Genomic DNA, 15,865 nt, shown 5'->3' on the forward strand with positions numbered 1-15,865 from the left:
AGTCAAAAGGAAGGGTATCAGCATTTTTGTTTCCTCCATTTGGTTCCCACGCGCAAGATCTTTTATTAACATTGGAAGAACTTCAGACCTCTCACAGGTGTCAAGTTCAACACAAGTTGTCCCTGTGTATGACCCCCGACATCTGGAATGAGAAAAGATTCTCAGAATCTTTTTCATCCCTGTTCACAGTGTTCTTCAAGCATATAATTTTCTTGGAATATATTCTTGGGTATCGGGAAAATCACCATCTGACGTCTGTTTCTTCGTTCCACACAGATAGACGAGATGCTTGACCGGTATGACAAAGAAGCGTTTTTCCTGTAGCCGGCCATCTCTTTCTGAAATGAAAGAAAACAAATTCCTTTGCAAACTATCATCTTTACCCGGAGCTTAGTATTTGCCTTATTAGGATTGAGTTCAAAGAAGTCTCCAACAAATAAGCGTCACGATCCCATCTAAGAATTTGAACTCTAGATGTTTTTGAGGAGGGATTATATCCTAACGAGCTTCTTCTGGCATAATTTCTCTACAGAATGTTTCACCAAATAAAGAAGTGCAACCCAAAGGGAAAGGTCCGACGATGAAGAGTTATGACAAGGAACCAGTTCAAGGGCGGATGCGATCATGTGGTCCTCTGCAAATGCTTGGGGTGGAGGCACCTCCTTGGAGCCATCCCCTGCCTAGCCATCTCCCGCCGATGTTCCATCCCAGCCCATCAGGTAAGTACGGAGAACAGACTTATCGTAGCAACTTAAGATCATACACACTAATGTTCTCGTTCTAGTGAATCTTATTGTATACATGGCTCCTTATCTCTCAATACGATGCGATTACCGGTCCAGAGTAAAATACAGTTTAATTAAAAACTTGGTGGTTCAACGCAATGGAGAAATGTCAGGTGCAACAAAATGCAGAGCAATGCAAAGAAAAGCTCTTCAGCTTAGCTCGAATGGAGGGACACAGCTAAATTCGAACTCAGCGGAATACAAAGCTTCTCCAGTTTCTCTAGTTTCATTTCACAGCGGAATACGAAGGTATGAAAATACATCACACATATGCACAGCATGCAACGAAAATCCATGACGCACGATTTAACGGACTGTAAGGAAATTGAGCACAGCCAAACGCAAAGCAAAGCAACTTACGTGATTTTTTGCCATTAATAACTAGAAAGAGTGTTTTATTTTTTTATAGGGAGACACTTTAGGATGGAAACACCAAGGGTGCGGTCTCCTGCCTCCAACACCCGGTCAGCTTACCCTCCGATAAATGTTCTGCCAGATGCTACATGGACAAATACCGACAGGGACCAAAGAAATGTTGTACCTACGATACCAATTCCAAATGTTTATAATCCCATGATGGCGCTTAGGGCATGGTATCTTGCCTCCAGTAACTGGCCAGCACCCATACCGATGAACATGAGGCCAATGAACACAATATCGATGATTATGATGCCGATGAACATGATGTCTCCATATCCTGGTTATTCTTTGGGGCCGTCATTAGGAGTAGCACCATGCCAACGGCCTCTTGTCCTCAACAACTGGCAGACTCCCACACCAATTAACATTGTACCCAACATATGGCCAACTACCAACATGGGTCACATGGACCAAGCAAACGGTGTACTTGCAGTGCAGAATCCAAGTGCTGGCAATCTTTTGAGGTCTATGCCAGGAGTTGCGCCACGGCCTCTACCCTCTACTTCCAATACCTGGCTATCTCCTTCACCAATGAACGTTGTACCCAACACATGGCCAAATGCCATCATGGATTACACGGGCCAAGCAAACGGTATACCTGCATTGCAGAATCCTAATGCTGGCAATGTTATGGGGCCTATGTCAGGAATGGTGCATTGGCTACCTCCCTCTGTTTCCAACACCTGGCCAACTCCTTTATCAATGAACGCTGTACCCAACACATGGCCAAATACCGAGATTTGTTACACGGGTCAACGAAACTGTGTACCTGCGGCACAGAATGCACACCCTAGTAATGCCATAGGACCCCACGTACCAGTCTCGGTACAAGTTCAGCATTTATTGCCATACCCGACAGGTTTGTAATTCGCATTCCAGTTCTTCTTAATGCAGGGATGAGAGGCCTACAATGTTTGTTGATGAGCAAACTGCTTATTTGTGCTCATCAGAGGCGAGCATATCAGTAAAATAACCTCTCTATGAGTTTACGTGGTCTTTGGACGACAAATATCTGTGTAAATAGAACATAAAAACATAAAATGGCACATTATTAGAAAGCAACATAAAAATGGCATATCACTAGAAAGTGATGAAGGTACCAATTGATCGAACAGCCCTTTTGGTGTATTTACATACGTTACTAAACCTTGGAACTCGATAATTTATAAAGTCGGACGTGTAAATCAAGTGCGGCCAGGTATACTACGATAATTAAGTTCTCCAAGCATCATCAGGGAATGTAGATGGAATCTTTGAAGTGGAGAGTATATTGGGCGAGGTGTTAGGCTAGATAATAGGGGTTCAGCTGACAATAGGACAGAACGATGGCAGGTATGTAAATGCGGTATACTCTCCACTTCAAAGATTCCGTCTACATTCTCTGATGATGCCGTAGATCGGCGAAAGCTCGGAAAACTGAATTATTGTAGCATACTGACTTTATAACACTGTGCCACTGAAGGACAACATCCAATGCTTGATCAATAATTTATGCCTAACGGAAATGATGCTAACAGAGCTAATTGTAATTGTTTCTTCTCTTAATTCACTATAAGATCTCGAGCGACATCACTCCGGATTTCGGGCATCGGCCAACATGACTAAAAATCGTGGGCGATATAACTTTAGTTTGGTCGACATAACTTTAGATCGGGTGACATAACTTCGAGATGTGAGGTGGGAGGGGTGACTTTTGGGTGACTTGACTAGTTAACGTGAGTCAAATGTAAGGTTATCAGAATATAGGAAATGATCACCGACTTAAGAAGCTCCTGATTGTTAAACAAATTCCTCTTGTCGGCATAATGAAGGTGTAGAGGATAGACTACCCACGTAGAGGCAGGGAGCGACAGCATTAGGTCAGCGTCTGTTGCCATTTGTGTTGCCAGCTCATGCTTCGTTCAAAATGGAGGATGTAGAGATGTATTCTGACCATTTGCTTTTTAACAAGCGTCAACTAGGACCGATTGGCCAATACACAGTGTAAGTTTAATAGTTTGACCTGTTTCTCTATACCAAATTCTCTTAGAAGGTAATTGAATCGCCTGTAAAAAAAATATCCAATACAAAATATTTTAAAAGAAACTTATGTAAATATGGGAGTAATTCTAGGGCCTTAAATTCAGAAAAACGAATTGATCTCAATGAACTGAATATGCACGACGTGTGTGTAAAGGTAAATACTCACTTTAATTTCCACAAAAGAGATGGACACAAACTACCCAAAAAACTATTTTTGCGCAAAAATTAAACTCTGCATCAAGCCATTTTTTCGTTTCGATTTGAATTGTACATTGGTAGTTTTAAGTGACTGAGTTTAATTTTTTTCAGAAAATATCGAGCAGAAACCCATAGCGGTGGTTCTGATATATTGTAGACTTCCCATTTTGATTGTTTTGAAGGCTCTGATCAAATATAATAAGTTAAAATTAGTCTTACTGGTTACGGATGTTATATCTTGTCAACTAAGCATGAGCAAAAGATAATTTTACAGTATTCTCTGAATGTTATGTGCATCAAGGTCTTTTACAGAGAAAGGAAATACTCAATGTTCTCTTAAAAAATTTCTCCTTTCAGTAACAGCTTTTTTTTTTTCTTTTTCAAACTGTATGGTCACCTCAACATATTACCATGTTGCTGCTTATGCCTGGTTTATTTTGACTTAAATCTTTAACCCCTAAGAGTGAGTAACATCGAATTTCTCCTCACAATATCATCTCTGAATCACACATTTAGGCTATGAGAATAAAGGAAATGATCACCAACTCAAGAAGCCCTTGATTTCTAAAAAAATTCTCCTTGTCGGCACCTTGTGAAATGTATAGAGTATAGTATGGAGAGTTTGCATACTGATGATAGGGTGTAAAGGGTTAAAACTATTCTGAAATTTGGACCAATGAACTTAATTAACAAGAGCAAGTCCAAAAAGAGCACAACACACCAAGCATTAACTGAATAAGAATAACAATAAGTCAATCAAGGTAGCAGGATGTTTAAATGATACTTTTAGATGTATGATGCACTGTAGCTTTGTTAGCCATATCTATTGTTATCATTATCATTATCAATAGATCCTATGCATGATGGTGTTGTACACTGAAAACCTTCCCAAAACCTTATCTTCATGCATCATTACTGCTTTCTTGTTATTTTCTTGTGGGTATTTGTTTCATTTCAGTGTTTTGCACATACTTTCAATTAAAATTAATCAGTCCACACCTTGAAAGTAAGGCTTGGGGGTGAAACTGGGTATTCCCACACAAGCCTAAGGCCTATTATTATCAATTACAGTTTTTGAGATTGACTTTTAAAGTAGTTTTTTTCACCTTGTTGTTTACAGGACTACACCATATGTAATCGCACTGGTGGTTGCTAAATTTCTTCATACATTTGGTTTATTTGTGACATATGAGCAGCTGAAAGTCATTCATGTTGTTCAATTCTTATTTGTTGTTAGGCTTTGGTAAGTACCAGTAACTATTTAAGGATACCCTTGCATTTTTTATTATTACATCAGATGTTATTCTAATGAAGTTGCTGGATTTTTGTCTGTCCTTTTTTAGCACTACTGTTGTCCTCGTTATATTACAAAGACCTGTGTCATCAGGAAAAAAAATTACTTCCAATCAGGTACAGTTACATGCTTTTTCTTACTTGATGACAGAAGGACAATTTTTTTTTCACTGAGATTTAGTTTGATGGAATTTTGATGGAAACTTCCCAGAGTTCATTAAAAAAATACCATATTTTTTTCAGTGGTACAAGATTGGTAAACATGCTTTAGTATCAACTATAATAGGTCTGATATGGCTCGAAGGACTTACCCTTTGTGGTGCTTTAAGGTAAGCAGTAAACCACACAAACTACTATACACTCATAGTTTTGATTAACTCTTAACACCCAAATGTCAACAGTATTCATATTTGAATGAAAGTGATCCTCACATTAATGTGCACTATGTTGGTTCCAAAGTGTCAAGTGATGATCACTTCATGGGTTTATTTGGAACCAACATAATGACCAGCTCCCAGTTGGCTTGTTAGCTCAATTGGTAGAGCGCTGCACTGGTATTGCAGAGGTCATGGGTTCAAATCGTGTACAAGCCTGAATTTTTTTTTCAGGCCTTATTTTCAGTGCTACTTAAGTAGTCTACATTACTGCGAGGATCACTTTCATTCATGTCTTTATTCGCAGTTCAAATATATGACTTTCATATATTCTTAGCCGTTCAGTATGCATATTCTCTATACTGTTCTCTATACATTTCTCTAAGGCAATGATAAGTAGAGTTTGTTTGACAATCAAGAATTTGTCTAGTTAATGACCATTTCCATTATTCTTGAGACCATAATCTTTGATTCAGGGGTATTATTATTAGGATAAATTAGATCCTAGTTATTCTCAGGGGTCTGAGGGTTAATGAAGGCCATGATCTACATGTATATACATCATTCTAAATGCAGTTTTGTACGCAAGAGTATGCAAGGTTTATATATTTTCTGCCATTCTGCTTTCTTCTGAGATTTTTACAATGGTATAACTTGAATTGAACATCTTTAAGGTAGTTACTAAATGTAAGCTCATTGTGATCTGGTTGTTTTGTACAGAACTGTTTTACTCTATGAACATAGTGATGCTGTGGTATTGGCAGCATTAGGAGTTCTTTTTCATTCTGGTGGTACTGGCCCATCAAAGGTAATTTCAATAGATCTGTATTTCAATAGCTCCTCTCTTTTTATGTTGGACACCTATCCTCCAATGGTATTGACTGTGTTTTAATGACTGGTTTTAATATCTTGAAGAAACTTGCGTAGATAAGATGCTCTTTGGAGGAACAGTAATATCTTAAAGAATTCCTTGAATCAAGAGATGTCAGATTTTTATTAATTTTAAAGAATTTGCAAAGGAATAAATGGATGAACAATCAAATGAATGAACCATCAAATGAATGAACCATTAGATCAGTAGAACTGCTGATGGCCAGACAGACTGTCACACAAATAATGAAAGAAAAAATCATTTGGAAAACTTGCATGGGAACTTTATTAACTTGTTGTTTTATTTTGATTGTTTTTCAGGTCAGAGGATCATTACTGTTTTTATTAGGAATTTTGTGTCTTCTACTGTTTGATAATGATTCTCCAAGTTTGAGCCATCGTATCTTTTTATGTAGAAAACTCTATTTTTAAATAATGATGTTTATCTTTAATGTTGACTCATGGAGCCTTACTCTACAAGTCAATATTTTGATGGGTTGACATGAGTTGGTCCTGAAAAAGCAGCCCCATCACTTACATGGCTATGTTACCAAAAAAATTGCCAGAAGAAGTCTTTTAGATTGGTTAGCCAACCATAATACAAAATTGTTGGAACAATAATTACTGTCACAGATTTGCACCTTTTAGATAACTTTCTTGCAAACAATAAGCATTTTCAGGGAACGTGAATTTAAAAAAAAAATTGAGAGAACAAGTTTTCTTTTCCAAGGGAATGTGAGTTTCTTTTTTGACTGAAAGAAGTTGGGTAAAAGTTCTTCTTAGTAGGATTTTTTTGTAGTTGTCCTCCACAAGCCCTTTTGTATGAAATTTATGATTGTATCTTGGAGTATTTAGGTTCAAACATAACTTCAAAATTTTCAAGACTTAGAGGTCATATGATAAAGCACTTACAGACTGAGTTTGGTTTGGTTGGATGGGAAACTATTTGGCTTAAGTTTATGACATCCAAACCTGTAACAAAGTTGGTGTCTGGCCTGACCAAAGTCAGTTAATAAGTAAACATTCCTCTTCTTGTTCTGCAATAATTTATAACTTTTGGACTGAAATCTGAACTGAAGGTTACTGTTCAGATACTGTTAATTTTTTATCAGAGTTGGTGTACTTTCATAGTAAGAAGCTGTATTTTTAAAATTGAGAATATCCAGGAGTGATGTTTTCTTAACTTGTGATCAGCGGAGGGTCATCACAAAAGCCAGTGGATTCATTGGTACTATCAAGTCTTGTCTTGGCTAGGTTTACCAGATCACAAGGTAATGAAGAGTATTGATTGGAAGAAGCTCTTAAACAAATGAAATTGTCGTCTTTCACTTTTGGAACTATGAGGGTGTTAAACATATAACTATATATTTATTGCTCTAGACCAGTTTGCTCAAAGTTGGGTTAAGATAACCCAGGGTTAGTGTAAAATCTAATTTAAGCTTTAAAACAAAATCCAGTCTAATTTTTTTTTTCTACAATTTGATGATTGCATGTTTTAAAAAGACGAGAGAAAATTATCCCATTAAAGTCTTGTGATCAAAGGAATATAGAAACCTGGACTAAAATTTAACCCTGGAGTAACCTTAATCAGCCTTCAAACAACTGGGCCCTGGAATTTCCTTTCCTTATCTTAGTCAAATTAAGGCAAAGGAGTGGAAATATAGTATACTATAAAAGGAGCAGTTGTTCACTCTCTTGCTCCTAAAAGCCACCTGTTACAAATCCACCTCTATGGCATCATTACAGTGTAGAATTCCAGGAGCTTATCATAAGTGATAAGGATGAAGTATATTAACTTGAGGATAATCTTGGACTGGACCCTAAATTTTTAACTCCCATGAAAAATGTATGGCTGATGTTAGAGAGAATGAATATTACAGTGTTCTTGGGAATAAAAGTTTAAGTGATAATTTCTGTTATCAGAATTAATTGTAAATTTAATAATTGCCTTGTTTTTTAATTTATTATTGTTATTTTTTATTGTGGTAGGGTGGCCTGATTCTTTTAGTTCTTGTTCTTTTGTTTAAAATTGCTCACAAGAATGTTTCAAGAACTTTAGCAGTTGAGATTGGAGGTAAGATTATCAGGGGGTCTCTGGTTTTGATTTTGAAGCTTCAATACTTTCTTACACCAACATTGCCAAGGTTATGGCTTTGAAAACTCTGTCCTACATATATGTATGCTTGGATTTCTAAGTAAACGTAAGGAAATACAGTCTGCATTAACTGTCTTTCAATTTTATTGATCTCCAGGTGCCAAAAGACTAGCTGCTCTTTCAAGTTGTGTTTCAACTGTGCTTCTTCTTCCTTTGGCTCTGTTATCAAATTTTACTCAAGTATGTGATAGCTGCCTATAAATAGGCAATGAAAAGTCTCAACTATCTTTGCTTTTATTATGAGTTTTCTCCTGTAGAGCTTGTTCATCTTCAGAGTTCTGCCACATTCTTATTGGAAAAAAGAAGCTCTTAAAACCTCAAAACATTCCTTTTTGAAGCTATTATGAATTTATGCATTTAAAAATGAATGTCACAATCAGAGACTGTAATGGAAGAGGGATTGGTAAAGAACCAAAGGAATACCACTATATCCACAAGATGTTAAAAAATGTTCTTGGGTTTGACAGATCATTGACACATTCCAAAATAGAGTCTGTATAGTCACATGTACCTACAAAGATTCAGTGGTGAAGGTTGATTTTTCATGACAGTAAAGACGACAATTTTGAAGGTCATGAAGGTTAATCTGAAAGAAAGGCCAAACTCAACTCATTGATAGATGTCTTTACTTGCCCATTACCTAATTATTATCTCTATCCAGTTATTTTCTGGCACAGTACACACTACCAAAGGCACTGCATGATGGAACTACTGCAGACTCCCATCAATAACAGAGTAGTTTTTGAATATAGAAAGTGTTGCAGGTTGAATAATAAATGTATGTTTTTTTTCTCTTATGGCTAAACAGACAACAGATGTTGACTGGCTTGAAGCAATAATTCCTCTGGCTGTGGTCATTTTTGTTGTATTCATTTTTGACTTCTACATTGAGTCTTTCTGTGTGGCAAAACTGGAGTCAGTTAGGACAGGAAAGATAGGCTCCATAGCTTCATTCTTATCAGCTGTGATCATAGCATTGTTGTGGGATAAGCCATGGGTGTGGAGCATGCATGAATGGCACCACGGCAAACAATCTGAACCACATCTAGTATCAGCTGGAACACTTTTTGCTGCTTTTTTCTTTGTGCTGGGTAAGTTTGGTGTTTTTGAGTCATCTTTTAAATAAATGTTTCTTAAACAGTGATTAGAGTTTGAACTTTTTGTTTATTAGTTACACTGGGGCAGTACGTGATGCAAATTGTTAGACTGTAATATGAATTTGCCCTGATGTTTTTGTTATTTCCTTAAATGTTTTCAGTATACTTTTTTTGGTATGTTCCAGTGAGCTTGAAGATGAAATTAATAGATTATGATATGGATGAGAGAGGGGGATAATGATTCAAGCATGTTGGCCCAATTTCATAAAAAATTTTGTTCTCCAAAAGCTCTTGCTGCATATCCATATCCACATGATAACAGACTGTTACCATCTCAGATTGTCACATTACTCATCCATAAACAGCTATGCTTATTAAGTGGCATAGTATCATGTGGTTACTCTGTATTAAGTGGTCACCAGCAGTGGAATTCAAAGCCCCAAAATTTTGTCCCCATCCTTATTGTAATTTTCTCCGCTAAGGAGCAGTCACCTCCATTAAGTGGTGGTGGTCAGCCTTGACTGAGTCCCAACTGCCTATTTGTATTGTTCTCCACCTGTTTTGAATGGTCACTTTAAGCAGAACCATTCGAGGAAAACTAAGAATAATCTTTCAAGTAAAAGTTAATCCATGTTTATCTCCTGAAATCAGTGGTAGTAGTATTTTTAAACAAGTTTTTGTCCATTAATTGGTAAATTACAGAATGAAATGGTATTTTCCATTGTCTTTGTAACGCCTTATTCTGTGGAATCTTTATCAAGAGGTCACCCTGCCACTCCACTTAGTTGACTGCTTAATACAAGTTCAACTGTAGTTGAATTGAAAAATCGGAAATTAATGGCAAAACCAAACCAGCCTAATTGTCTCATAACAGTTTTTCTCCCCTAGTTCTCCATGTATCATTAGTCCCTTTTTATAATATGAATTGTCAAAGTTTTGCATAAGACCATGTGGTAAACATGAACGATACCATTATTTCAAAATACTGTTAAGTTTGGAGCTAACTGTTGCATATTTTCCTAGCCACAAGGTTATTGTCAAGGCCATCTCCTCGTATGACCAAAGGAAATCTGATTGGTTACACAACTGGTGGCCTGCCAATCTATAACTTCCAAACACCACAGTCAGTACTGACGACAGTGCAAAGTCTTTTGAGACAAATTGTGGAGCAGTCAGAATCTAGGCAGATATTTTACTTCCTTTGTCTCAATCTGGTATGCAATGAATTCTGTCCATAATACTTGGCAAAATCTGTGTGGTGTTCTGAAAGAATCATGCAGAAACAAATTCTGTAAAACAGACTGAAATTATAGGATAAGCTGAATTTAACATGTATTTTTGTTCTTTTGATCTAGTGGCAGACAAATGCACAGACAATATTGACGCTTTTATGAATAAAACAAATAGTGTCTATGCTCAGCAAAAAAATCACAGAAGATGTTGAATTTGTCAACATGAGCAACACTCTTGGCTGCACCTTGTGTGCCACTTTGTTTTTACCACATTTGGACGTGATCTGTGATCTATCACCAAACAGATGCACCACAACATAGTATTAATAATATGTTTTAAATTCAGGGTTTGTCTCATGATTATCGTACCTTAATTTAACAGGTTGATCTTATTAGGTTTTTATTTGTCTATTTATTTATTTATTTTATTGTGGTTGTTACATCAAATGTCTCTAAAGTTTCATTTCATTCATTTGACTGTTGGTTTAGTTGAGCTGCACTGCCTCATCTCTTTTTTAGGGTGATCTTCTTTTGTTTCTTGTTTCCTTGGGTAACTCTTCACCCTCATGTGATTTTCTGTTTATCATGATTGCAGCTGTTCACAGGAATAGAGCTGTTGTATGGTGCCTGGACCAACAGCCTTGGTCTGATATCAGATGGTTTCCATATGCTGTTTGACTGCACTGCTCTTGTTATTGGACTTTGTGCAGCTCTCATGGCTAGGTGGAAAGCTTCTAGGACATTTTCCTATGGGTATGTACAAGATACATTATTGTCATGGTTTTTAAGCTTTTATTTTGATCCTAGCTGCATATTCTGCAGGTTTAGGTCTGCACTATCCGTGTGACAGTGCAAGACACATGGTGTACTTGCCTGTTCTGTCTTTCTAAAGCGGTTATTTTAACCCTCAGCTTTGACCTAAGTGTGACTAGCATCTGATTTCTCCTTACAATATCACCCTTGAATCACACATTAAGGTCATGAGAATAAAGGGAATGATCACTCACTAAAGAACCTCTTGATTGTTAAACAAATTCTCCTTGTCGGTGCCTCAGGTGATGTATAGAGAACAGCATGGAGAATGTTTACTGATGTCAGGAGTACAGTAAATGTATCGAGAAAGGTTTCAATAATAGGCATACTGATGTTAGGGTATAAAGGAATAATTTGTCAGTCAACTTTGTTTTCTCGTATAGTCGTATTTTTTAGATGCCACGTAATCTTATTTAAGTATATTCCGCGAGAAATACGTGGTTATGTTTAATTAGGATAGTTACTTTATTCTAATACAAGCCTTGTCTTTGCAGTTATGGCCGTGTAGAGATTTTATCAGGCTTTGTCAACGGTATTTTCTTGGTGGTAATCTCCTTCTTTGTTTTCATTGCCGCAATTCAGCGTCTGTTTGATCCTCCAACAGTCAGCACTGAAAGATTATTAGTGAGTACTGTTTGTGTTCAAGTGGAGTGCCATTGTTGTGTTGTTTTGAGCTTTGTGGGTAGTTCAGAGTATTTGAATGAATCGGATGAAAAGTTTCATTTTTGAGCAACCTACACTTGTGGAAGTCTTTGGAAGGTTCCACTCTTAAAATAACGACTTTCCATAAAGTGTGAACTGGAAAATAGTTTTCTGTTCCATTAAATAAAAAAAATGGACAGATGCCACGAGGTTTTTTCGTGCGTGTTAATGGAGATTCTCATCTTTACAAGACAGACCCTAACGTAGAGAACTACGAAAATGCTTTTTACTGTTTGTTAGAATTGTGTTGCTTTTTCTATTTACGGTGACGCTGGAAAGTGATTGATCTGTAGAATAGCGTTATCCAACCTTCGAACAATCGGGCCCAGATTTACTCGCCTGTTGATGGACATTATGAATAGTAATTAAAAGGTATAAAATCTCTTCTTTAGGTTGTTTCTGTTGGAGGACTTGTGGTAAATTTGGTTGGTATATTTGCGTTCAGACATGCGCACTCACATGGTAGCAGTTCACACGGTCACAGTCACCATGGCCATGGTGGCCATGGTAGCCATGGGCACAGTCATGGACACCATGGTCACAGTCATGGACACGGGCACGCCCATGATGAACATCATGATCGTAGTGTAAACATGCAAGGTAGGTAAGATTCAATACTACATATATCATTTTACGAAAAATGCCATATTTGTTGCATTTTTAGATTCACAAAATATTAATAAGGTACTGAAATTTTCCTTGAGTCGTCTTTCTCAATCCACCACTTGAATTGGATTGAAATTGGCATTACAATGCTCTTTTTGATGTTACAATTTACCCGTAATCATACTCTATACAAAGAAAGAAAACACACGCAATGGCAACTACAGTACTAAGGCGGCACCAGGCCATCAGCTAATACACCAAGAAATTCTGTTGATGCTTATTAGCTCAAAATGCAACGGTCGTCATGCTAACATTCCGGGTTAAAACCTGGCTTTGTATGGTACTATTTTCAAATAATCAAGATTTTTGTCTTTTGCAGGTGTATTTCTTCACGTTGTCGCTGATACCATGGGAAGTGTAGGAGTCATAGTGTCCTCTGTGCTCATTGAACAATTTGGATTCTTTATTGCTGATCCTCTTTGTTCGTTATTCATCGCAGTTTTGATTTTCCTCAGTGTCCTTCCTCTCCTACAGGAGTCCTCACAAGTGTTATTATTAAGAACACCAGGAGACTTGGACAAAACTCTAGGCAGTGCTTTTAATAAGGTAGGCCTAACATGAAGATTACACCATTCTTTATCTGCTAAGGGCTGAGGCGTTTTGTGAAGGTTTGTCTTTCAAAGACTCTAGGTTCAAGTTTGGGTTGGGGTTAGAGGTTATTGTTCTTGGATATAACATAGTTTGAGGCCACGGTGCCTTCGCTCTCCTCTTAGATGGATAGGGTACTGACGTAAGTTTACTTGACTAGAAAACGTATCACTGAGATGTTAGTTGCCAAGCTTCCTTCATCCCACGTCTTCTTAGTCCTTCCCTTCAAGGAAATTTGGTGAAAAAAACTAAACAAACAGTTCTTTAAATACTCAAAAGACATTTGATTTCTTCGTTTGAAGTCCTACGCAATGTTCTGAATAATAAAAAACAAAAAAAAAAACAAAAAATAAAAACGGGCCTCTATTGTTTTATGTCGGCAGATTTTATCACTGGACGGTGTTTTGTCGTACCGTGATCCTCATTTCTGGAGACACTCATCTGATTCCATAGTTGGCGTCATTCATGTACAAGTAGCTCCGTCAGCAAACGAACAGAGGATTATTCAGCAGGTTTGTGACTAGTAGAAATAAACGCAATAAAGGCAAGTGAAAGTTACAGAAAGAAGCAAAACCCGAAGTATAACTAACATCAAGCAAACTCAAAAATAGTTTTTCGGGCTACGGTCATGAGGGGGCACCATGTACATATGGCGCTCGGTGGGCTTGCAAATTTATGAGCCCTCCATCCCCCTACTCATCGGGTTTGTTTCACGGTCCAACTCGTCTTTAGATTTTCTGCCTCGCTAGAAAGAAGACAAATATTTTTCCCTCCTGAGTTTTGAAAATCGTTGTTTTACCTCTTGTGGTTCTGCTAGGTAGGCGTGACTTCTTCCAGTTATTATTTTGTTAAATTACATTTTTGTTTACTGAGCAACGATGCGTTTCGACAGAGAGGGTTGGTTGATCGCTATATCTATTGGCATGCTTTCTTTGAGTTTAACGAATGGCAACCTTTTCTCTCTTTCTCCAGGTCAGCGCGCTTTTCAAAGAATACGGTATCAATAAATTTAGTGTTCAAGTGGAAAAAGAAGCTTTCTTCCATCATATGTCGGCCTTGTCTGCTGGATACAAATCTGTGTTAGCCCTGAAGCAGGGTGCTGATATGGGATTGTCCTCCTCTGGTGGAGAATTTGACTACGGTGTGATAAAAGCCGTTTGACGAATAATGTAATTTATAACTGATATAATTGTTATTTATTTTCCATCCAACGAAGTTTTAAGGAGCTATGTCACGACTGGGGCATCGTGAAATATGTGGTTCAACTTTTCAGGGTTTTTTCTGTTTACATTTGTTTTTACTTTTCTCCATCGTTGGCAACTCTCTCTTTTTTTTACGGCTTTGTATTTAACACTTTGCAGTATTTCATCCTGTCCAACCTCGAATTTTCTTTCTTTTTGTTGAACTTTGTAAAAATAGTTCAAACTATCGTGATGTATCTCCTGTAAGACTTCTTATGCTGGCGAATTCTGATGTTTGTCAGAATTTGTCATGTAGATAGGTGCACTCTTGTAAAGTAAATGAAACAATATATTGTCCTGTACTCTTACCATTTTACATGGGGCCTTATACGTGTTATTTATCAGGGGGGGGGGGGGGTGGCATTTCTACAGAACTCTTTTACGCTGAAAGGCCCATTTTTCGTCAGCGGTTTCCGGTGAAACATTGTGCCGACTGCGGCCGCTCGTTAAACATGGCAGGGAAATAGAATTTTTAAACAACAAAAAAATCCACCAGCTCCCCAAATGTCACCTTCTGTAACGAATGTCCCTGAATTTAACTATCATTCCCTATTCCGCCGTAAAAGCAACAAAAAGGGCTTCATTTGCTGCGTCAACGCGATGGGATGACGACCAAAAGGGTTCATAAAACCGAAGCGACACAAATGATAAGCTTAAGGAATATGAAAATTGCTTCGCTTCCGAAGCTGCTGATATTTCCCTAAGTGTGCAGGACCTTTCAGCTTTTGCAGAAGATGTGCCGGCCGAATTACTTTACGTGAAAGCATCACGGAAAGTCAAGACCGAAGAAATTTTGACATCACGCGCGCCAACTGTAATTTGCACTCGTCCTACAACTTTGCACTCGTTTTCAGCCAATAAGAAGCAGGTCATTTTTTACTTCTATTATTATAAACCAAATCACGAGCATCCTTGATCACTAAGGAGAAAGCGACCACCAAGAAGTTACAAATTTTGGAAGAAAATATTTGCTTAACAAGCTCCGATTTCTTGCTGTCCGCTTTTGACTCGAAGCAGGTGTTAATGCTTTTGACTTGTCTTATAAACGATGCCGAGCAAAGTCCACCCGTGTTTACGACTCGTAAATTACAGAATCTAAGTTTCGACCGAATTCCTGGCTTCTTAATTACGTGCTGTTGTCCTCTTACCCAACGGAGTTGTACTCCAAAGACTCAGTGGCCATGCGCGGTGAAGTGGGTGCACCCTTTGATGAAACAACTTGTTTGACTGGTCATGTTGAGGTCAAACGGGAAATGATTCGGCGAGACCACTAAAATCTGAAAATAATATTCGACGGCTTTTAACCTCCCTCGTGAGTTTCACAACTCAGGCATGACGAGAAGACCACTGGAGTCCTCCAGTTCACCCACCGACCAAAACGGGGCGTTGGGTCTTCGATTTTCATCTGA

The 15,865-nt window shown here is 37.8% G+C and overlaps 2 protein-coding genes across 2 annotated transcripts; both read left to right on the forward strand.

The window, feature by feature from the left end:
* Positions 1–408: 408 nt before the first annotated feature.
* LOC149046831 (uncharacterized) lies at positions 409–2,167 on the forward strand. Its single transcript, XM_089204606.1, has 2 exons — positions 409–719; positions 1,195–2,167. Exons 1-2 carry the CDS (start codon positions 581–583, stop codon positions 2,070–2,072), a joined length of 1,017 nt encoding a protein of 338 aa, XP_089060732.1. The 5' UTR covers positions 409–580; the 3' UTR covers positions 2,073–2,167.
* Positions 2,168–3,041: 874 nt separating this feature from the next.
* Positions 3,042–14,772, forward strand: LOC113668349 (proton-coupled zinc antiporter SLC30A5-like). Its single transcript, XM_027184239.2, has 17 exons — positions 3,042–3,188; positions 4,546–4,668; positions 4,769–4,835; positions 4,962–5,047; positions 5,813–5,900; positions 6,284–6,362; positions 7,157–7,233; positions 7,952–8,036; positions 8,215–8,297; positions 8,926–9,208; positions 10,238–10,428; positions 11,042–11,199; positions 11,754–11,883; positions 12,354–12,561; positions 12,947–13,173; positions 13,599–13,727; positions 14,188–14,772. Exons 1-17 carry the CDS (start codon positions 3,112–3,114, stop codon positions 14,374–14,376), a joined length of 2,280 nt encoding a protein of 759 aa, XP_027040040.2. The 5' UTR covers positions 3,042–3,111; the 3' UTR covers positions 14,377–14,772.
* The last annotated feature ends 1,093 nt before the right edge of the window (positions 14,773–15,865 follow it).

The sequence above is a fragment of the Pocillopora damicornis genome, chromosome 4, assembly GCF_964200805.1.
Source record: "Pocillopora damicornis chromosome 4, jaPocDami1.2, whole genome shotgun sequence".
NCBI lineage: Eukaryota > Metazoa > Cnidaria > Anthozoa > Scleractinia > Pocilloporidae > Pocillopora > Pocillopora damicornis.